Genomic DNA, 19,599 nt, shown 5'->3' on the forward strand with positions numbered 1-19,599 from the left:
AGCTTTGAACACAACTAACTTGTTCCTGTATAAGATTATTTTCTCATGCAAATCAACAAAATAATACAAGAAGCGCATTAACATACCAGTTGTATTTACACCACTTTTCAAAAGTAACGACGAATTCTTCACGGAAAGAAGAAGACAACAACAAGAACAACACACACACACACACACACACACACACACAGTGGCAACAATGGAATGTGGATTTAAAGCTTCTTTTTCTTCTCCTTCGTTAAACTTGAATTATGAAAACATTGTTCTGGGGAATTACTCGGCAAAGCGAGCTTAAAAACACACAAAACAACCCCTAAAGGAGATGACAAGAACACAACAGTAGCTACACACCCCACTGTCATGACGTCTTCCAAGCTACAAGACAGAAAATGACGTCGCTATGACGTAACGCAAGACTTGGGAACTGTGCGACATTCCTTTACTTACCACTCATCAGCCGTGCAACATAAACCATGCTACACTCCACTTTGGGGCAGGGTACAAGGCTTCATCGGAGTGCAGGAGAACAGACCCATATAGAGTTTTTCCACGTGTGATTTTCGCTGAACCCGCTAAAAGAGCGCAAGTTACAGATGTTTAGGGCTACATCACACTTGTCGACTAAGCATACTTCCTTCTGGTCGGCAATGAACTACACAAATCCCCGGAAACAGGCTGACACCCACTTGCAGAAAAAGAATCATTATTATTTTCTGCCACTTAAGGGAAATTTTGTTCTTTTTCCGAAATAGGTACCTCCTTGCTCTCTGTGAACTATCCATGCAACTTACGTTTATCACAAGGACCTACATAATCTCTCATCCCAGAGACATAAAAATGCGTCAAATCCGACTTAGTGAAATACATTACACCTACTCAGGGAATACACCACATCCCATCCAAGGAAATAAGTAACAAACGCAACAGACGAGTGGTTAAAATACACCCCACCCCACTCTGGGAAATACACCCTACCCCACTCTGGGAAATACACTCCACCCCACTCAGGTAAAAACACCACATCCACTCAGGGAAATACACCCCACCCCACTCTGGGAAATACACCCTACCCCACTCTGGGAAATACACCCCACCCCACTCAGGTAAAAACACCACATCCACTCAGGGAAATACACCCCACCCCACTCTGGGAAATACACCCTACCCCACTCTGGGAAATACATCCCACCCCACTCAGGGAAATACACCCCACCCCACTCAGGGAAATACATCCCACCCAACTCAGGGAAATACATCCCACCCCACTCAGGGAAATACACCCCACCCCACTCAGGGAAATACACCCCACCCCACTCAGGGAAATACATCCCACCCCACTCAGGGAAATACACCCCACCCCACTCAGGGAAATACACCCCACCCCACTCAGGGAAATACATCCCACCCCACTCAGGGAAATACATCCCACCCCACTCAGGGAAATACACCACACCCACTCAGGGAAATACACCACACCCCACTCAGGGAAATACACCACACCCACTCAGGGAAATACACCACACCCACTCAGGGAAATACACCACATCCATTCTGGGAAATACACCACACCCACTCAGGGAAATACACCACACCCACTCAGGGAAATACACCACACCCACTCAGGGAAATACACCACATCCACTCAGGGAAATACACCACACCCACTCAGGGAAATACACCACATCCACTCTGGGAAATACACCACACCCACTCAGGGAAATACACCACACCCACTCAGGGAAATACACCACATCCACTCAGGGAAATACACCACATCCACTCTGGGAAATACACAACACCCACTCAGGGAAATACACCACACCCACTCAGGGAAATACACCACACCCACTCAGGGAAATACACCACATCCACTCTGGGAAATACTCCACACCCACTCAGGGAAATACACCACATCCACTCAGGGAAATACTCCACACCCACTCAGGGAAATACACCACACCCACTCAGGGAAATACACAACACCCACTCAGGGAAATACACCAGATCCTCACTGGGAAATACACCACACCCACTCAGGGAAATACACCACACCCACTCAGGGAAATACACCACACCCACTCAGAGAAATACACCACACCCACTCTGGGAAATACACCACACCCACTCAGGAAATACACCACACCCACTCAGAGAAATACACCACACCCACTCAGGAAATACACCACACCCACTCTGGGAAATACACCACACCCACTCAGGAAATACACCACACCCACTCTGGGAAATAAACCCACACTCACTCTGCTGGCGCTGTGTCTTCCTGTTGTGGCTCCCTGTGTAGTGTGTCATGAACGCTCATTAGTGAGACAACCATTGTTACAGCAAAATGATGCATATACCGTTATGTATGTGTCAATAAACACACGTGTACTGTCAACATGTGTTATAACGATGTGATGTAAACAACCGCCACGTTATTCTGACTATCAGTCTGAAGACGACTTAAGATGGTAGTGGCATGTACTCAGAGCAAGTAAAGAACTCACGTCAGTAAAATATCATACCTTATCATATCATATCCATCTGCCTGTCTGTCTATCTATCTATCTAAAAACAACAACAAAAAACAAATAAACAAACAAAAAAAAAAAAAAACAACCCCACGTTTTGATTGTCAATGAACACTACAGCGACACAAATACTGAAGAAATGAACAGTAGCAACTGCAACACATTATCATTTAATTAGCTAAAGCGGAACGAACACAACAACTAAAACAACAAACAAACAAACGGGAAAATGCATGCAATCTGAAGTACATTGAAAAGTTTGATGGTTTTACAAAACAGACACAACGGTTGGGCAACACACACACACACACACACACACACACACTCCCTCCCCAGCCCCCCCGGCCCCCAACATACACATACACTGCAAACGAATGACAAATTAAAAATATGTTCATAGCAATCTTGACACTCCAGATAGAAAGGTTCGACAGATTTTAATTACACTCATCTGCATGTTTTAGCATAACTACCTCTGAACTAATCATAAGCCATTATTCCATCAGCCCACGATGTTCCAAGAATTGACACACACTCATTTACGAACACCAGCAAAAACTAGTTTGTGATCAATTATCATTTAATCATTCCACAGAATCCCACCGATTGGCACACACTAATCATTTAAATTGTCATGCTTTTAAAATAAGGGTCTCATGAAAGCTTTTGCTCGAATACAGAAATATATAACTTAATGAATGAATAAATCAAGTCATAAACAAACATAAAACCGAAAACCGAATAACTAAAATCAAACAAAGAAAAGAAAAGAAAAAAAGGTGGGGTGGAAAACCTGAATTGGACAACATAAAAAAGCACTGGAAGCACGGGTCAACAAAAATTAATACGCTTCTACACAGCAGGGACAAATGGCCACTCAACACACAATTATGTTTCAACAATATAGCCAGAGAATAACGCTATTCCTCTTGATAACCAGAAGGAAAAACGTCATTTCTCTTGATAACAAGGAATGGCGCTATTTCTCTTGATAACTGAGGAATGATGCTTCTTCCTTCGATAACCAATGAATAACACTCCTTCCTTTGATAACCAGGGAATAACACGACTTCCTTTATAACCAGGAAGTGAGGCTACTTCCTTTGATAACCAGGTCTATTTTCCCCAGGAACTGACACAGTAACCAGGAAGTGGCGTGACATCCTTTGATAGCCAGAGAACAACGCTATTTCCTTTGATAACCTGGGAATAAAGCCATTTTCACTGATAACCAGGAACTGGTGTTACTTCCTTCGAGAGCCTGGGAATAACGCCATTTCCTCTGATAACCAGAGAATAACGCCATTTCCCTTGATAACCAGGGAATAAGCCATTTCCCTTGATAACCAAAGAATAACGCCATTTCCATTGATAACCAGGGAATAACGCCATTTCCCTTGATAACCAGGGAAAAACGCCATTTCCCTTGATAACCAGGGAATAACGCCATTTCTCTTGATAACCAGGGAATAACGCCATTTCCTTTGATAACCAGAGAATAACGTCATTTCATTTGATAACCAGGAAAAAACGCCATTTCATTTGATAACCAGGGAATAACGCCATTTCCCTTGATAACCAGAGAATAACGTCATTTCATTTGATATCCAGGAAAACACGCCATTTCCCTTGATAACCAAGGAATAACGCCATTTCCCTTGATAACCAGAGAATAACGCCATTTCACTTGATAACCAGGGAATAATGCCATTTCATTTGATAACCAGGGAATAACGCCATTTCACTTGATAACCAGAGAATAACGCCATTTCCCTTGATAACCAGGGAATAACGCCATTTCACTTGATAACCAGGGAATAATGCCATTTCATTTGATAACCAGGGAATAACGCCATTTCACTTGATAACCAGAGAATAACGCCATTTCCCTTGATAACCAGGGAATGGTGCTACTTCTCTGATATCCTGGGAATTACGTTATTTCCCTTAGCAGCCAGGGAATCACTCTATTTCCCTTAATAACCAAGAATCGGTGTACTTCGATACTTTGATAACCTGGGAATTACGTTACTTCCCTTGATAGCCAGGGAGTTGGACTACTTCCCTTGACAACCAGGGAATTGCGCTTTCGTGCGCCGGTTCCATTTCCGGAACATGTATCTCGCATGGGCGCCGAACTGCACTTGCAGCATGCCAGAAATTCCCAGGAACTATCAGGAAATTAGCCCTGATCTCGCTGACCTAGGGTAATTTACCTGAACTGAACGGCGTTCAGTTTAGTTACAGACTTTGGAATCGGGCCAAGCCTCACTCAGCGTGTCAGCAGGGAACAGCTTTCCCGTACTGACATGGTGCATTCACCAACAGGTAAAGATTTGCTGCATTCCCTTTCCGCCCCTGACTCCAGCCGTTATGCGCTACAAGCCATACTGATAAACAGGGCACAAAACGAACCTCTCTCTCTCTCTCTCTCTCTCTCTCTCTCTCTCTCTCTCTCTCTGTGTGTGTGTGTGTGTGTGTGTGTGTGTGTGTGTGTGTGTGTGTGTGTGTGTGTAGATTAACGTCCTCCGGCCGAAGCCATATGGGACATTTTCGTCAGTGGTAGCTGTGGAAAAAAACAGGAAATGAAAATCAAAGAATTAATGAGTAAGAGGAGATGTGTGTGTGTTAATTAAATGTTACGTCTGAAATTCAAAACATATGTGTTTGCTCCGCGGCTGACATCCGTGGGCCGGTAAAACATATTTATTGGAGGAAATCTTTTATAAGTGGTAAAATCCCAGGGCCATCATTTAAAAATCAGAATACTGAAAAAAAAAAAAAAAAAATCACAAAAAATCACATAGTTTGTTCAGTAATAACAATTAGAAATGTCTTGTGATATGTGCCTGTTTGTAAAAAAAAAGTTTTTGAGAACAAGTACTTAATGTGTTACCAATTCATTATTCAATATACAACCTTCATCAACCATCTGCATATTAGTCAGACTATGTATGAAGTGTCAAACATCATACAAACAGGTGACAAACATGTCGCCAATGTAGCAGGTGAAGGTAGTTCTCACGAGGAGAGATTTCCCTTCGCTCCCACACCACCAGAGAAAACTCCGTGTTTTGTTGTCATTGTATGGGTGTTTTGTCCACTCCGTGTTTTGTTGTCATTGTATGGGTGTTTTGTCCACTCCGTGTTTTGTTGTCATTGTATGGGTGTTTTGTCCACTCCTGTTTTGTTGTCATTGTATGGGTGTTTTGTCCACTCCGTGTTTTGTTGTCATTGTATGGGTGTTTTGTCCACTCCGTGTTTTGTTGTCATTGTATGGGTGTTTTGTCCACTCCTGTTTTGTTGTCATTGTATGGGTGTTTTGTCCACTCCTGTTTTGTTGTCATTGTATGGGTGTTTTGTCCACTCCGTGTTTTGTTGTCATTGTATGGGTGTTTTGTCCACTCCGTGTTTTGTTGTCATTGTATGGGTGTTTTGTCCACTCCGTGTTTTGTTGTCATTGTATGGGTGTTTTGTCCTTTTTGGTAGGGGTATACCCCCCACAAGGGTATTCCCCTTCGCTCCCAACGTTACCTCATAGACTTCATACATTACAAATCATAACAATCATTTACACACAGGTGTCTGCAATAAATTCCACTCACACACCTGAGACTATGCTACACTCACAAGCAGAGCGATGTGTGTTTCTTACACTGTTCACGCTAACTGTTGAAAATCGATTCTTCTCAGCAACCGTATAACAGACAGGATGAGGGAAATGCGCTGCACATTCCACACACAGACACAGACAGGCAGACAAACACACACACACAAAGCAGGGATCATCGCAATGTCTTCTAGTCAACCGGTCTTTTTGTTTTGCTAACATCTCTCTCTCTCTCTTCTCTCTCTCTCTCTCTCCTAGACAGCGAACACGACAGTTCACTCACAAACTGATCACTTTTCTACAACGTTCCCATCAAATCCAGGAGCTATGCCGAGGTCATCTCGCGGGTCACTCTCTATTGCTACATCCTTGTCGCACACAGGGAACTACACGCTACAGTTCACACACATGCCACTTTGCTATCTTCTCCCTTCCAAACAAACAGGAACAATTCATAACTCTCCTTTCTAGTGACTCTGTTTCCATGTCCCTGTCACACACAGGGAACTAAACGCTACAGTTCACACACATGCCACTTTGCTATCTTCTCCCTTCCAAACAAACAGGAACAATTCATAACTCTCCTTTCTAGTGACTCTGTTTCCATGTCCCTGTCACACACAGGGAACTACCATCACACCACACTTACTCTGCTGGAGCGGAGTCCTCCTGTTGCTCCCTGTACAGTGTGGAAAGAGAGAAGGAGAGGAAAATGCAAAAGGACATTGAGGAGGTGAGGTTGGAAGAACCGAGAAAGAGAGAGAGAGAGAAAGAGAGCAAGAACGAGATGGATAGATAGATAGATAGACAGAGAGTGAGAAAGAATGAGAGAGAGAGAGAGAGGGAGACAGATAGATAGATAGATAGACAGATAGAGAAACGGAGAGAGAGATAAAGGGGAGGGTTTACACACACATCATTATCATCATCTAACGTCATATATAGTGAACATACCTTAAGTAAAACAACGAACGAACACACAAAAAGACACACACACAATGCTGGAGGAGGAGGAGAGGGAAGAGAGAGAGAGATAGGGAGATAGAGAGAGAGGGGGGAGGGAGGGAGGGAGAGAGAGAGGAAGAGAGAGATAGAGAGAGGGAGAGAGAGAGAGGGGGGGAGTGAGGGAGAGAAAGAGAGGGAGGGAGGGAGAGAGAGAGGGGGGAGGGAGGAAGGGAGAGAAAGAGAGAGAGGGAGGGAGGGAGAGAGAGAGGGGGGAGGGAGGGAGAGAAAGAGAGGGGGAGGGAGGGAGAGAGAGAGAGGGAGGGAGGGAGAGAGAGAGGGGGAGGGAGGGGGAGAGAGAGAGAGAGGGAGGGAGAAAGAGAGAGGGAGGGAGGGAGAGAAAGATAGGGAGGGAGGGAGAGAGAGAGGAGGGAGGGAGGGAGAGAGGGAGAGAGAGAGAGGGAGGGAGGGAGAGAGGGGGAGGGAGGGGGGGAGAGAGAGTAAGAGAGAGAGAGAGAGGGAGGGAGAAAGAGAGAGGGAGGGAGGGAGAGAAAGATAGGGAGGGAGGGAGAGAGAGAGGAGGGAGGGAGGGAGAGAGGGAGAGAGAGGGAGGGAGGGAGGGAGAGAGAGGGGAGGGAGGGGGGGAGAGAGAGTAAGAGAGAGAGAGAGAGAGAGAGAGAGAGAGAGAGAGAGAGAGAGATACAGAGAGACACTCATACACACACACACACACACACAGAATGAGAGACAGACAGACAGAGTGTGAGAGAGCAAAGGACAGGGGGACAGAGAGACAGAGAGGGGAAAAATATCTTCTGCGATACAATCCGGTTCGTGTAAATCTGTCTCTGGGAGAAATGCAAAGTGTACTCACTCATCCGCATGGGTCTCTCTGCAATGCACAAACACAGTATATTTAGAACTGATGACAATGGAGTGTGTGTGTGTGTGTGTGTGTGTGTGTGTGTGTGTGTGTGTGTGTGTGAAGTGTTTCCGCAAACAGGTTATTGTCAATCTTGTGTTCAGTTTAATCATTAGATTTGATACTCTCCGGTAGGCACCCTCACGCCTCCTCCCACACCCACAATGTATAAACATGCATAAACACACACACACACACACACAAATACACCTCCACAGCCCCCCCCCAAACACACACATGCGCACGCACACACACACACACACACTGAGACACACACATACTTCCTACCCCCAAACACATACGCACCCACCCACCCAAAACCCTCACACACACACACACACACTTCTCCCCCACACGCACGCACGCACGCACACACACACACACACACACACACACACACACACACACACACACACACACACACAGGACACACACAAGGATGTCTTACGCTGTCTCGTCGTCTGCCATGCTGGTGACCGGGTGCTGTCAGGGGAGGGAAGCGAGCTGCACACAGAAAAAACAACAGCCAGGTAGTGGACAGTGGTCACATTGTGGAGAAAACTCAAAGGGGATTTTGGGTTTCTCAAAGAAGCGTCGCTGCGTTCGGACAAATCAATATACGCTGCACCACATCTGCTACACAGATGCCTGACCAGCTGCAAAGCCCAACGCTCTTTGTCACGTCTTGAGTGCATGCATGCATATTTGTGTACCTATCAGAGTACCTATCTGAGTGAATTTCTTCTACAGAATATTGCCCGAGGACAACCCTTTTATTGTCATGGGTTCTTTTTCAGTGCTCCAAGTACGTGCTGCACACGGGACCTGGGTTTATCGTCTCATCCGAATGACCAGACGCTCGGTCTGATTTTCCAGTCAAACCTTGGAGAAAGACTAAGAACGGGATTCGAACCCAGAACCTCACGAACACTGTATTGAGAGATAAGAGTCTTCGCCATTTTCCAGCTTCCTCTGAAAGGCAAAGAGGAAGTGAGAAGATGAAAGGCAGAGTGACGGTGAGTGCACTGTACAGGAGCCGTGTTATAAGCAAAGCAGGAAAAGATGTGTGATTGCGTGTGATGAAATTGACGTTGTTGCAAATCAGTCTGAACTTCTCCATTCTGGAAGACGCTACCGTGCATTCAAACATAAAACTGTCTTGAATAAAAAGAGGTCTCTCCCCAACCCAACTGAATGAAGCTGTATATGAGAAGGAAATATGAGGAAAGATGCATTGAAGATGGAGGGGGCGTGATGGAGGGGAGAGATTTCGATTCGGATTCGGGTGATTTATTGATATAGGCCATTGCCCCTCATGAAGGGGTGCAGTATACAACATTATTAAACATAAAAGTACACAAGCTGAAACAATATCAAAGGAAATATATCATCATTGATCGTAACTTAAATGATTTGTTTAAGGAGACTGACAAATTCTTTACAATGCTTTCTTTTTCTTTATTAGATGCCATCAACAAAATATGCCGGAACTGATTTGGAAACTTAAAATACTTTCGCGGAATATACTGTTCTCTTAATTCACTAAAAGCAGGACAACATAAGATGAAGTGTATCTCATCTTCAACCCCACTTCGGCACAGAGGGCAATATAATTCAGTCTTAGTATGTTTTCTATAAGGACAGTAATGTTGAGCAATTTCTGATATACCTAATCTAAATCTTGCCATTGTGAGTTTTAAACGTTTGTCAAAGCTAATTTGTAAATGAGTTTTCACTTCATGTGCAGTATAAAATATTCAATACATTTCAAACCGGTCGTTATCTTCGATATGAGAGTTCCATTCCTGCCACCTGCATACAACTAATCTTTCTTTAAATTCAGTGGTATACTGTTTGATTTCCTGGACACCTTGATTCATCTATACATATTCAAAAACCATATTTATATACTTCACATCGAATATTTGACGCCCAATTTCTTTTACCTTTTTTTTTCTAAATCATATAACATTTTATATGCTTTACGCGGCAGTCTATGATATCCAATCTCGTTAATTTCAACCAATATCGAATACTATGTATCGTAGAATTTAATATGTAAAGTGGATATCTATTGGTTTCTCCATATACAAGATCATTGGGCGTTCGCATTTCAATCCACAGACACTTTTTTTTAAGCATTTAAGTGTCCTTTTTTAATACGGCATACTGTAGTATCAAGGCCCCAAGGTTCAGCACCGCACTGGACAATGGGCTGAACCAGCAAATCAAATAACTTGAGAAACAAAGGTAAACTGTCACTGTTTAGAGAACGTAATTTCCGAAAAATACTTACTTTACTGGACAATTCTGCATTCTTACTTTTACTGGACAAATCGATACAGGCTGCAGTGAAGCTAAGTTTTGTTGAAAATAATATACCTATATACTTATAAGCATCACAAGGTTATCATAAGTCTATCTTTCTCTTACGGCTAAATAACCCCCTTTTCGAAAAACACTAGTATTGCTTTTATTCAAGCGTACTTTCAATTCAAGAGAACGAGCTGCTCTGTGTAAATTGTTCAAATGAGTTTTGCAAACCAATGATTGTTTCTGAGAGCAAACCAACGTCACCTGCCAAAAGTAAGAAAAAAAAACCCCTCAAAATTATCAAAAGTGAATCGTGCCCCATGCTTACCATTTTCTATAACTTCTCTTGCAAGTTAGTTTATAAAAAGTGAAAACACCTTAGGGCTGCACATATCGCCCTGTGGTGACATGTGCAACTGATATAGTCTGTCAGTTCAGACCTACATCTTCGATGGATGGGAGAGAGAGAGACAAGACAAGACAAGACAAGACAAATTCTTTATTTCGAGGATAATAGATAAGCACTGGTGTGCTTTTTTACATCCAGTCCCCGCCCTGAATAGGGTCTACACTACGCAATATTTAATAAAATGAAAGCATGGTGTTAGTAGAGATACACAACAGAGGAAAAAAATATGCATAAATCAAAACAAAACAACAACCACACACACACACACACACGCACGCACGCACGCACGCACGCACACACACACACACACGACATACAGGCACTAGCATGGTGTTAGTAAAATGCACAGGTAAAAAAAAAAAGGAACAAAATCAAAGAAACACACACACACAACACACACCGCATTACACATCAGAATGGGGGATAGAGGGTGAGGAAGGTTCTGTCAACCATACACATCTGACAAACAGTATCAATAAAATGAACGATTTACATTACACATTATGGCATAAGGTGGGAAAGGCAATGTTTTTTGAAGGTGGTTGGGCAATGGTGTTTTTTTAATTGTTTCTGGGAGTGAGTTCCATAGGGTGGCGCCTGAGTAAACCAGACTGGATTTGAACAAGTCAATTCTTGGAATTGGGATATGGACTTTGGGGGGATTCCTTGATGAATTTACAGAAAATTTGTCTGTTAATGTTGGTGGTGCATTACCTGTCATAATCTTTTGCATCATGATTCCTTTATTGTACTTTAATCTACGGATTAGTGGGAGAATATTCGCTTGTTTATAGTCTGAGTCTAAAAGGGTAGTCTTTTTAAGGAGTACCAGCTTGAGCCCCCGTTTATGAAGATTCTGTAATGGCTTCATGGTATTCGCACTTGCGGAGTCCCATAGTGTTGATGCATAATCTATTGTAGACTGAATATGCGCTTGAAAAAATAATTTCCGTGAATGAAGGTCAAGGAAATATTTGATTTTGGATAGTTGATGGGTTTTCTGGGCTGTCTTTTTGCGAAGGAAATTTATGTGAGGATTCCAAGTGTGATTGTTGTCAATTATGATCCCCAGAACTTTATGATCACTGACCTGTTCAATAGGTTCGCCTTTAATTTGGATGGAAGGAAGAGAAGAGAGAGAGAGAGAGAGAGAGAGAGAGAGAGAGAGAGAGAGAGAGATTTTTAAATGCTCTTTGATATATCTGAATTAATTCACTTAGTTCTTCGGTGATTTATTGCTCTTAAATATGAATAATGTTCTGTGGTATGTCAATGTATTTTCACGTGATCTCTTGAATATTGAAACACTGATGTTCATGTCTACAAGAGTCGGTTTTTGTTGTTGTTGTTGGAAACTGATAGTTGCGTTCTTTGATATGTAAAAGTGTTCTTGGACGTGTCAAAGTAATTCAAAGTTGTTCCTTGATTACTTCAACAGGAACATGTCTTTCAAGTCCATATCTTATGTTTGTATTGTGAGTATGAACAACACGACCACAAATCAACTTCTCTGAAGAGTTAACAACCTTGACTTGGGGTTGCCCCTGTTCAAGTGGCCACACACCTCTGGAGCTGTCACCAGAACTACTCCTGGCTATACGCCTGTTTTAGAAAAACAAAACAAAACAAAAAAAGCAAAAAACAAACAAACAAAAAAAAACCCAACAACAACAACAACAAAAAAAAACAAACAAACACACACGCACGCTATAACGCGCATGTACGCTAGAACAGACTCTTGTATGAAGGCACACACACACACACACACACACACTCTTACATGCACACACACATACACACTACACACGCACGCACGTACAGACGCACAAATGTGTCGCTTTCGCACAAACGCCCTTACAAGCACACAAGCACTTACACACGCGCGTATTACACACACACACACACACACACTGACATAGAGACACGCACACAGACATACACATTGACACAAATGAACTCCCCTCCTCCCACGAAACGCGGCATACCTCTGACCCCATCTCCCTCCATCAGTACATCTCCCCGCCCCCCCACCCACCCACCTCCCAACGCCAATCACCACATCGCTCCTCACCCCACATCCCTCCCGTCACCCCTACAACACAAAACTCAGTGATGGGATCAATTTTGGCGGACCTAAACACCTGTACGATGGTGTGAAAGCTTTGCTGAAAAGGGCAAGGCAACACTCTGCAGACAGCAGACATTACCACAGTACGTACAGCACAAGATTCTGCGTTCTCACCTATCACAAATTGCTGTGTCAGATTCCTGGCAGTAAGTGCTCCTCCCTTCTTCTTCTTGTGGCCAAAGTTGTATGCAGTGCAATGAGCAGATATTTGTATGTGATCTGTCCTACTCTTTACATTTCTCTGCACCATTTTTTAACAAAAACATTTTGTGTAGTGCTTCACATGAGACCTGTTCCTGGGCCGAAACACTCACACACACACACACACACACACTTAGGCTAACAAGATCTCTCTCTCTCTCTCACACACACACACACGCACGCACGCAACACACACACACACACACACACACACACACAGGCACAAACACACTAGCAAACACACACACAATCACGGACAATTCTTTGTCTGCTTTCATCGTATTCACAGGCAATTTCTTTGCGTAACTCTTATTCATTGTCAGTTTGGTTTACATTTGTCAGGGTGTTTGTTTAACTGCTCCAGTGTATGTTTATTCTCTGGTGTGTGTCTCGTTGTCTCTCTCACTCACTATGCCCCCTCAGTCTGTGTTCTCACACTCAATCAGAAAAAAAGGAGAGAGAGAGAGAGAGAGAGAGAGAGAGAGAGAGAATGGGCTGACGAAAAACATCCATGAATGTGCAAAGCGTACACACTTAGGCATACAGACTGATACTGTGGTTGTACATAGAACACATGCAAACCGGCGCGCGCACACATCATCACACGTAACGCGCACACTGACACACACACACACACACATACACACTAATAATCAAAGAGAAGATTTATTGTTTGAAATTAGGTATTTATTGCACTCCCTATTTATGAAAGGTACAAATGTTGATTTTTGTTGGATACCATCCCATACTGGATTCCTTTATAACGACCAAGCAGACAGGGCAGCAAAAAGGGGAGCAAAGAATCATACAGACAGTATAAAAGTATATTGCCCATTGTCATACAAGGAAAGAAGCAATATACTAGAAAGAGACTTTTATAGGTGCTTGAATCCAAGTCTAAAACCTCGTCAGTTGACTCTCTCAGACTTTGGTCCGATTCGCAGACCAATTCTGAGTTTAGCTCTCAGACTATTATCAAATTCATTACAGACCAAGTATTGTTCTAATATCAAGGGCATAATTATGCTTTAGTAAACTGACAATTAAGCATATAATTTTTGACTGTAGCTTGATGAAGCCTTATGTATACGAAAGTGTGTCTTCACAAGTGACTGAGAACGTTGATGTTTTTGACTTTTTACATTCATTATCAGTTGTTTCGCTTGTCAGTTTAACGACTTCTCTTTTACGAAGTCCTTTAAATAATTTCCTGTAATTGTATTTAGATTTTTTTTTTCAAATTTCACCCTCATTTCACCCTCATTTGCCCAGTTTTCCCCAACCCTCCATTCATTCACATCTCCCACCCCTTCTAACCGATAATACTCAAATGTATTCATAAATACTTTAACAAAATGTCTTCAATCACCGATATGTGTGACGGGACATTAAACAAAATTCCTCTTCCTCCTCCTCCAGACACATACTCACAGACACACTCACACACACGCACACACCGGCCCGCCCACACATCGTCTCTTTTTTCTGTCTCCCATTTTCTCTCATTTCGTCTGATAAGCAAATACGTAAAGACAAAAGAAGAAAAGTAATAAAAAAAAAGAAGCAACACCAAACAACTATAGTTGCTACAACACAATGGCACACGCACGCACGCACACACACATTCACACACAAACACACTCAAACACACACACACAGGCATACACACACATACGCACGCACGCACACACTACACACACACACACACACAATCACTACACACACATACGCGCACACACAAGCCCTACACTATATCCCCTCACCCACATCCTACACACCCATCACTCCATCCATCCAACTCGACCACCAGATAACTGAAAACAAATAATTGAACAAACACACTAAGCAGCTTGCAGCCCCCAGTGCCCCCCCCCCCCCCTCCCCCCCTCCAACCCTTCCCCGCCCCTCCCGCAAAAGAAAAGAAGAGGGTCTGGAAGCACTCTGTATATGAATGCCAAGCGGTACGACCTTCAGTCGAAAAGGCCAGGAAAAGGCCAGGTATATACACAGGTAACATAGACCAGCGATCAGGGTGTGCACTTTTACGAGAGGCCGGTGCTGATGGAAAGCAAAGCAAAGGAAAGCAAGGCGACGGACACACACACACACACACACACTCACACTCACACTCACACTCACACACACTCACACTAGGCTCACACACACACACACACACACACACACTCACACACACACACACACACACACACACATATATACACACAATGGGGACGGGGAAAAGGAAGGAAAGGTATGTATGGGCAACGCCTGGCCCCTGCCCCCACATCCACCCTTATATCCCCCCCACCCCCTTGCCAGCCTGACCCATCCCCTGCCCCCCCTCAACCCTCCCCTTCCCCGGCCTCTTCCCCCTCCCACCCACCGCACCCCCACCCCCTCTGGCCCCCTGTTTCCATAAAATGCCAGAGAGAGAGAGAGAGAGAGAGAGAGACAGAGAGAGAGTTGGTTGCCATGGAGACACGCATTCTGAAGTTGAGTGGTGGTGGTGAGGATAACAGGGGTGGAGAGAGAGAGACAGAGTGACAGAGAGAGAGAAAGAGAGAGACAGAGAGAGAGAGAGAGAGAGAGAGAGAGAGTGAGAGACAAAAAGAGAGAGACAGAGAGTGTGAGAGAAAGTGAGAGAGATAGAGAGAGAGACACAGAGAGAGTGAGAGAGAGAGTGAGAGACAGAAAGAGTGTGTGGGAGAGAGAAAGTGTGAGAGACGGAGAGAGAGAGAGAGAGAGAGATACAGAGAGAGAGATACAGAGAGAGACACACACACACACACACACAGTGAGAGTGAGAGAGACACAGAGAGAGCCTGAGAGAGACAGAGAGAGAGACAGAGAGAAAGAGAGAGCAAGACAGAGAGAGAATGAGAGAGAGAGAGAGACAGAGAGAAGTGCGGGGGGCGGACGGGACGGGGTGGGGTGGGGCAGGTGGATGGATTTTGAGGGGTGAGAAGGAGGGGTGAGTGCAGAGCGTGATAACAGTTTATCAGGGCGCTGTCAGATAGGGACGGAACGGGGCCGGGTTCGGACTGCAGGGGGGAAGTTGTAAACAATGACGAAAATGCAGGGGAGTGGGGGGAGGGGGGGGGAGGTCTGGTTAAAGAAAAAAAAAGTTTCAGAAACGTAAGTTTAAGTGTGTGTGAGTGTGTGTGTGTGTGTGTGTGTGTGTGTGTGTGTGTGTGTGTGTGTGTGTGTGTGTGTGTGCGCACAGACTACTGGAAACGATGTAACATTCTTTTAAAAAAGCAACCTTTGAATTCTGCATCTTTGCAAAAGAATATTGAGATTAAGATGAACCATGAAAAAAAGATGATAATCCCAAGAAATTCTGATACCTGACTATCGCACTGGAATGTGATATTGTCACTGGAAACACGAAGCCAGAAAACGGTCACACAGCAAAGCAAAGTGTCAATCGTTTTGAGAGCTGTGGATTGGCCACTGCAGTCTGCTAAACACAAAGTCTTAATTGAACCCCCCCCCCTCTCTCTCTCTCTGTGCGAAACTGAGACAGAGAGAAAGTGAGAGACTCGGAGGGGGAGAGAGAGCGAAAGAGAGAAGAGAAGAGAGAGAGAGAGGGAGGGAGAGAGAGGGGGGGAGAGGGGAGAAGGGTAGAGAGGGAGAGAGTCAAGATACAAGATGGTTTCTCAGGCCATTCATCTATGCAATGGAATAAGCATAACAAGACAGCCTATAACTTTAAAAACCCAACACACATTACAATTCACACACTTGTCTCAGTTTTAGAGCTTTGACAACAAAATTAACAAATCATCTACCGTTCATTTCTTCGCGCTGGCAAACAACAATACGTGCCTTAACATGAGTTTCAGTTTCAGTTTCAGTGGCTCAAGGAGGCGTCACTGCGTTCGGACAAATCCATATACGCTACACCACATCTGCCAAGCAGATGCCTGACCAGCGGTGTAGCCCAGCGCGCTTAGTCAGGCCTTGAGACAACATGAATGGGGGGCTGCTTGTAACACCTTTCCAGTATCATTTCTCTCCGATTAGAATCCAACCCATGGTTAGAAGTTATATCTCCCAATAGCCTCTGAAAGCCATCAGGGCAGTGCATTCATTGTCCACTGTGTGTCTGAGGGTCGGCATAGGAAGGCGGGGCCCAATGATCTCCCTCGCCGACCTGTCAGGTATCCGTTCACACCTGGGTGGAGTGAGGAAAAACGGAGTAAAGTGCCTTGTACAAGGAAGTTTCAGTTTCAGTTTCTCAGGAAGTCGTCACTGCGTTTGGACAAATTCATGTACACTGCACCACGTCGGCACGGCAGATGCCTGACAGCAGTATAACCCAACGCGCTTGTCAGGCCTTGGGTGCATACTTATACATTTGTGTACCTATCAGAGTGGATTTCTTTTACATAATTTTGTCAGAGGACAACACTCTCACGGGTTCTTTTTCAGTGCGCCAAGTGCGTGCTGTACACAGGACCTTGGTTTGTCGTCTCATCCGTACAACAACACGCTCAGTCAAACTTGGGAGAAAGGGCAAGAGGGGGATTCGAACCTACACCCTCACGGACTCTCTGTATTGGCAACTGAGTGTCCTAACCATTCTGCCACTTTCCTCCTTAGAACGAAACAACGCCATGCTGAAACGGGGCCTTGAACCCTGGTCACCGGTGTGCACACCAAGAGTCCAACGTGTAACCCCCTCTGCCACGGTGCCTCTCTACTTACATATAGCAAATGGATAATGAAAGTGAAGTTCTGTTTCTGGGACTTAAAAAAACATGTCAGTGCACATCTCTGTTAAGGTCAGGTTTGTACTGTGCGAAATAACAAATTAATGGAGACATTTCGACCCTAAACTCGAAAACACCCGACGTAACATAACTCGAAAACACCCTACGTAACATAAATGGAACATAAACATGCCCGTGCCTGGCCCTCTCCTGCGAAGTGAGGGAAACGATAAACATGTCCACCTATGATCGGCTCCTTATGTTCATAATTTGATAACGACAACCACATGGAAAGGAATGCTTCAAATAGACGTGCACATTGCAGAATGCATACAACGCCAATCTTGCTTGAAGCGATATGTAAGCATGTGTTTAAAAGTCACCAGAAACATTTCCGCATTACTCCTCCCTCCCTTGGTTTCCAAGACCTCCCTCAAACCAAACATTTCTGATAATACATGCCCAGGTAACATAATTATGGCTTTGCAGGCTCATAACCATATCAAAGGCTTTCTTGGGGCGTCTTTTATCGTCTGTTTGCCAAAATTTCACGCATTCCTTATCTGTTGCAACACACGCAGGATATCTCCCTGCTTCCCCACATGTGAAGTGTTTTGGCCATCTTTCATTGATACCCATGAATATTTCTGGAGCAAATAAATGGACTCTATGCAATTTCTATCCTACGCTGGTCCATAGATTTCAGCTTCACAGGTCAAGACTAGTATTTGGCAACGACAGAGCTTGAAAACAGACTGCATGCAAATGTCTGCCAATGGATCATGACATTCTAACGATTGCTACCGTTTCTTTCTTGGCTCCTTCTGTAAGACATCGAGTACACAAAACTCAATTTTGCAGACAAATGGACGCCAAGGTGGTTTTTTTTTTTTTTTTTTTTTTTTTTTTTTGTACATCTTCACAATTCTTAACACATTTCCGTAAAACTACATCTTTCCATCAGGGCCAGTAATAAAGCTGGACTGATTTGTCCATCTACACAATAAGATCAACACATCTCGCTCATTATCTGTTTCGAGACCAGTTGTTTTGTCAGCTATTAGCATGCCATCAGCAACTGACAGGATGAAAACCTGGATAAAATCAGGTAATAGTTGAACACTCTGGCTACCGAATTCCATTGCATCGTAAGAGAGAGAGAGAGAGAGAGAGAGAGAGAGAGAGAGAGAGAGAGAGAGAGAGAGAGAGAGAGAGAGAGAGAGAGAGAGAGAGAGAGAGAGAGACAGAGAGAGCAAAGCAAGAGAAAAAGTGTGCATGCACCACGGGCGTGTCTGGAAAAAAAATCGATTATATAAAATGATATTTAAAAAAGTAATGTTTATAATTTTCCCTTTCGTCCATTCCTACCAAGCATCTTCCACCCCTACTGACGTCACAGGGGGGGCAGGAAGAGAGGAGAGAGAAGCTGGCAGATGATGGAAAGTAAACACATCTATCAGAACGGTTCAAGCCTCCACAAAGTAATGGAACATAAACATGCCCATGTCTGGCTCTCTCCCCAAAGTGAGGGAAACAGTAAACAGGTCCAGCTATGATCGGCTCCCTATGCTTTCACACGATGAACCCAAAACGTAATTATCTTTTGATATTCTCTTCATGTGATATCACCCATTGGTGAAATACCTGTCCCCTATTACACGTCAATGTATTTGTATGAACTGGAACACCGAGAGGCCAACGTGACTGCCTAGCTATCAATACTTTGTGAATTCTTCAGACAAGGTGTAGGTTGAGAGATAAACATTTCTTCAGTAAACATGTCTACACTAACTCTAAGTTCTACAGGGGGTAAACAGTAAAGTGTCTA

The 19,599-nt window shown here is 44.0% G+C and overlaps 1 protein-coding gene across 21 annotated transcripts in view; it reads right to left on the reverse strand.

Annotated features, from left to right (window-relative positions):
* LOC143286864 (uncharacterized) overlaps window positions 1-19,599 on the reverse strand; it is a 66,005-nt gene that overhangs the window by 31,856 nt on the left and 14,550 nt on the right. For 6 of the 21 annotated variants that reach the window (XM_076594713.1, XM_076594717.1, XM_076594718.1 and 3 more), the window contains exons 2-5: window positions 8,454-8,509; window positions 7,958-7,975; window positions 6,791-6,820; window positions 2,262-2,294 (exon numbers count right to left, since the gene is read on the reverse strand). In XM_076594713.1, coding sequence (XP_076450828.1) covers window positions 2,262-2,294; window positions 6,791-6,820; window positions 7,958-7,975; window positions 8,454-8,473 — 101 coding nt within the window. In that variant the 5' untranslated portion in view covers window positions 8,474-8,509. Of the gene's footprint in view, window positions 1-2,261; window positions 2,295-6,790; window positions 6,821-7,957; window positions 7,976-8,453; window positions 8,510-12,253; window positions 12,279-19,599 lie in introns of those variants that run through there. The other 15 variants (XM_076594720.1, XM_076594724.1, XM_076594719.1 and 12 more) reach the window with 8 other exon arrangements.

This window comes from Babylonia areolata, chromosome 10 (assembly GCF_041734735.1).
Source record: "Babylonia areolata isolate BAREFJ2019XMU chromosome 10, ASM4173473v1, whole genome shotgun sequence".
Classification (NCBI taxonomy): domain Eukaryota; kingdom Metazoa; phylum Mollusca; class Gastropoda; order Neogastropoda; family Buccinidae; genus Babylonia; species Babylonia areolata.